Raw genomic sequence first — 3,684 nt, forward strand, 5'->3', positions numbered from 1 at the left:
CCATCCCTTAACACTTTTGTATTTCTTCAGTACTTGTACTAATTTCTCTTATTCTTTTTCTTGTAGCTTGGAACTTATGAATTTTATCCAATTCTTTTCAGAGTCCAAGAAGACGTATTTCAGATTCTCAGGTAGCTGCTTTAACTCTATACCTTTTTTTGATTTTTTGGTACTTTCTTCTTCTGGTGGTGCCCTTAAATCCTCCCATCAGTGTGTTTTAGATTTTGGACATTTAGCTAGCACTTCTTTCTCTTTTTAATCCTCATTTTCTTCTATTTCCTAAGCAGATAAGCTAAGGGCTCTTTCTAAAGGCAATTTGGGGATTTAGTTCTGAATAGACTAAGCAACCACTTTTTCTAACTCTTCAACTGTATTATTGGTCCCCACATCATATTTGTACTTCATAGATTCCTAACATCAATCTTTAGCTTTTCATCATAAACCTTGAGGGCCATGGTTCCCTCCTCCATATCTATCATGCATCTTCCTGTTTCTAGAAAAGGTATCCCCAAAATGAGTGGGATTTCTTCATCTTCAGGTATTTCAAGAATAACAAAGCCAACAGGAAACAAAAACTTGTTTAGTTTTACCAGAACATCTTCCACTACACCATAGGGTTTCTTCACTAAGTGATCAACAAACTAAAGTGTCATTATGGTATCCTGAACTGTACCAATTCCTAACTTCCTATAGATGGACAAAGGCATAAGACTCATACTAGCTCCCAAATCAATAAGTTCCTTCTTGAGTTTTCTATCCCCAATTGTGCATGGAATGGTGACAGAGCCCCTATCTTTCTTTTTCACCGGAATCTTCATACCCTGCAACATAGCACTGCATGTTTCAGTCAAAAGTATAGGTTCAGTGTCAATTGGGCATTTCTTGGAGATGATATATTTCATGAACTTGGCATATGTTAACATTTTCTCAAGTGCCTTAGAAAAAAGGATATTAGTTTCAAGCTTCTTAAACATCTCTAACAGCGTCTCAATTTGTTTTTATGTTGATTTCTCGAAGGATATGGGTGTATGATGGTTGGGTTTGGCTCTTTCAATTTTTCCTTCTCAACCACTTTTGGTGTGACTTCTTCTTCAGAATTTTGTTGATTATCCTTTATTACCAGATTTACCTCTAGAAAATGGTTTTCTTCCCCTGGTTTGTCTTTAGGGCTCTTAGTTGACTTACCACTTCTAGTCATCACAACACTCACATTATTACGCTCTCTTGGATTTGTCATTGTTGCACTAGGACGGGACCCTTGTGCTTGAGAACCTACTATTTGTTGTGCTATTTGACCCATTTGAAGTTCCAAATTCTTAATAGAAGTTGTAGTGTTCCTTTGATTGTTTCTTGTCTCTTCTTGGAATCGGGAGTTTTGAGTGGCCATCTTTTCAATGGAATATTCCCAACCTTCCTTCTTAGGAACTTTTTGTTGATATTATTGTTGGTATTGATTCTGGTAGTTTTACTAAGGTTGATATTGTTATTGGTTTTGATACTGATTAGGACCCTGTTTTTGAACATTCCCTTGTTGATCTTTCCAAGAGAAGTTTGGATGATTCTTCCAACTTGGATTTTAAGTATTAGAATATGGATTATTTTGATTCAGATGATTCACTTCTTTAATTTGTTGTGTATTTGCAACAGAGTACATAGTAAAATAAGGACCACCACAGATCTCATAACTAACAGCCTGGACCGATTGAACTTTAGCTACCTGTTGAATACCTATATTTATTGCCTTTAGTCTTCATTCAACTTCAGCAGCTACTTGGTCTTCCATTTTTATACTCCGAGTAGCCAGTTTCAGGTCTATAAGTCCTCTAGGCTTACTTACACACTTATCATACAACTTCAAATGTTTATTAGCATCAATGGCTTATATTATCTTCTTGATACTAGTGGCTATTGTAAAATTAGATGAGCCACCGACAACTGTATTAATCAGTTGTTTAGTCTTCAACCTAAGGCCATTGACAAACATTTGCATTTGTTCCGTATGATCTAAGTTGTGAGTAGGACAAGCAACCAGTAGTCTCTTGAATATCTTGTACGAATCACCCAATGATTCACCCTCCTTCTCTTTAAAATTCATGATGTTATATCTTTTCCTGAGAAAAATAGAAGTAGGAAAATACTCATTAAGAAAATTTATTTCCATTTGTTCCTAAGTAGTGATACTTCTAACAGGTAATGAATAAAACCATTCTTCGGCATCTTCAGCTAGAGTGAACGAAAACATTCTCAACTTTTTGACTTCTTCAGTGTGCCTGTCTATCTTCAAAGTAGTACTCATGGTAAGAAACGTTTGTAGATATTTATTTGCATCTTCATTAATATTTCATATAAAAGGTCTCTTCTCAAGTAGACTAATAGTGGTCGGGTACAACTGAAATATTGTAACATTCATCGGTTAGTGAGCAATAGTCAAACGACCACCTAGGGCATTTGCTCTCTCATAGTCCCCAAGAAGTCTTTCTTCAGGATTTGCATCCATAACCACTTCTTCTACTTCTCTGTCTGATTTTGTATCTGAGTGGTCAAAGATGATTACCTCTTGATCTGCCAGTCTTGCTTGTCAAGCTTGTCTAAGCCGAGCATGTAATGTTCTTTCTGGTTCTGCGTCAAAAGGAAAATCAGCTGAGGGCTTTCATCGCATATACATATCAGAAAAATATTATTAGTAATAGAATAATAGTAAAAAAAAATCTCAAATAAAATATTTTGGTTGTAGAGCAACAGAATTTTAACTAAAATATAACTATGAAATCTATAATCTTTGAAAATCCCCGACAACGGTGCAAAAAACTTGATTGATAAATTAATAAGTGTAATAATCTTCCAATGTAGTAGTAAGGTAATTTCCCCAAATATTAATCTTAAGGACTAATTGACGATACCATGTTTGGTTTTAAGTTAGTTAAACAAAAGACTTTGGGGTTTTGGATTGTTGTTTTCAAATTAGAAGATAAAATTGCAATTGAAAGTAGATAAAGAAGTTGAAAAGTTTAAAATAAATTATGAGCGAACATGCTAGGAAAGGTGTATGATTAGATTCATCAACTAAAGTAACCTGATCTTACAACAACCTAATTCAATAACACTGATTACTGGTCCTTAAGGTTATTTACTCCTAAGTCTTTAGTGAGAAAACCTCTAATCATTCAACTTAACTCTTATGTCCATAGATAGTAATAGATGAAATTAAGCATTATTTTAATCAAGAATATTTCAGTTTCCACAGGGTACCCTTAGTCCTAGGTGGTATCTATTGTGAATTACTCACAACTAGGCATTAATAATGGCGGTCCAACCTAAATATTAACCGTAAATCAAACTCAATTTATACGAGAGAGAAAACATTAAGAATAAATTGCAAGTAAATAAAATATCATCAAACCAATGTCATTACAAGGTTCAAACCAAAATCATTTCATAAATTCGAATCAGGGACACCCCCTAGCATTAGGGGGTTTAGCTACTCATAATAGTAAAGAAAAACAAAATAGAAAGTGTAGACATTACAAATTAATGGAAGAAAAGAGATCTCCAATCATTTAGGGTTCATGAAAACCTTGATATACCATGAATTCTTGAGTTCTCCAGCCTTTACAACGCGTTCTTTTCACTGAAAAATCACCAAACCCATGGAAATTCACTTTTTTTTTTGCTAAAAAGGTGAAA

The 3,684-nt window shown here is 34.4% G+C and overlaps 1 protein-coding gene across 1 annotated transcript; it reads right to left on the reverse strand.

Moving 5' to 3' along the window:
- Positions 1-641: 641 nt before the first annotated feature.
- Positions 642-1,387, reverse strand: LOC127103654 (uncharacterized). The gene is made up of 2 exons (XM_051040900.1): positions 1,121-1,387; positions 642-935 (listed from the first exon to the last, which is right to left on the reverse strand). The coding sequence occupies exons 1-2, from the start codon at positions 1,385-1,387 to the stop codon at positions 642-644; spliced, it is 561 nt and encodes a 186-aa protein (XP_050896857.1).
- Positions 1,388-3,684: the final 2,297 nt, after the last annotated feature.

The sequence above is a fragment of the Lathyrus oleraceus genome, chromosome 7 (genome assembly GCF_024323335.1).
Source record: "Lathyrus oleraceus cultivar Zhongwan6 chromosome 7, CAAS_Psat_ZW6_1.0, whole genome shotgun sequence".
Classification (NCBI taxonomy): Eukaryota; Viridiplantae; Streptophyta; class Magnoliopsida; order Fabales; family Fabaceae; genus Lathyrus; species Lathyrus oleraceus.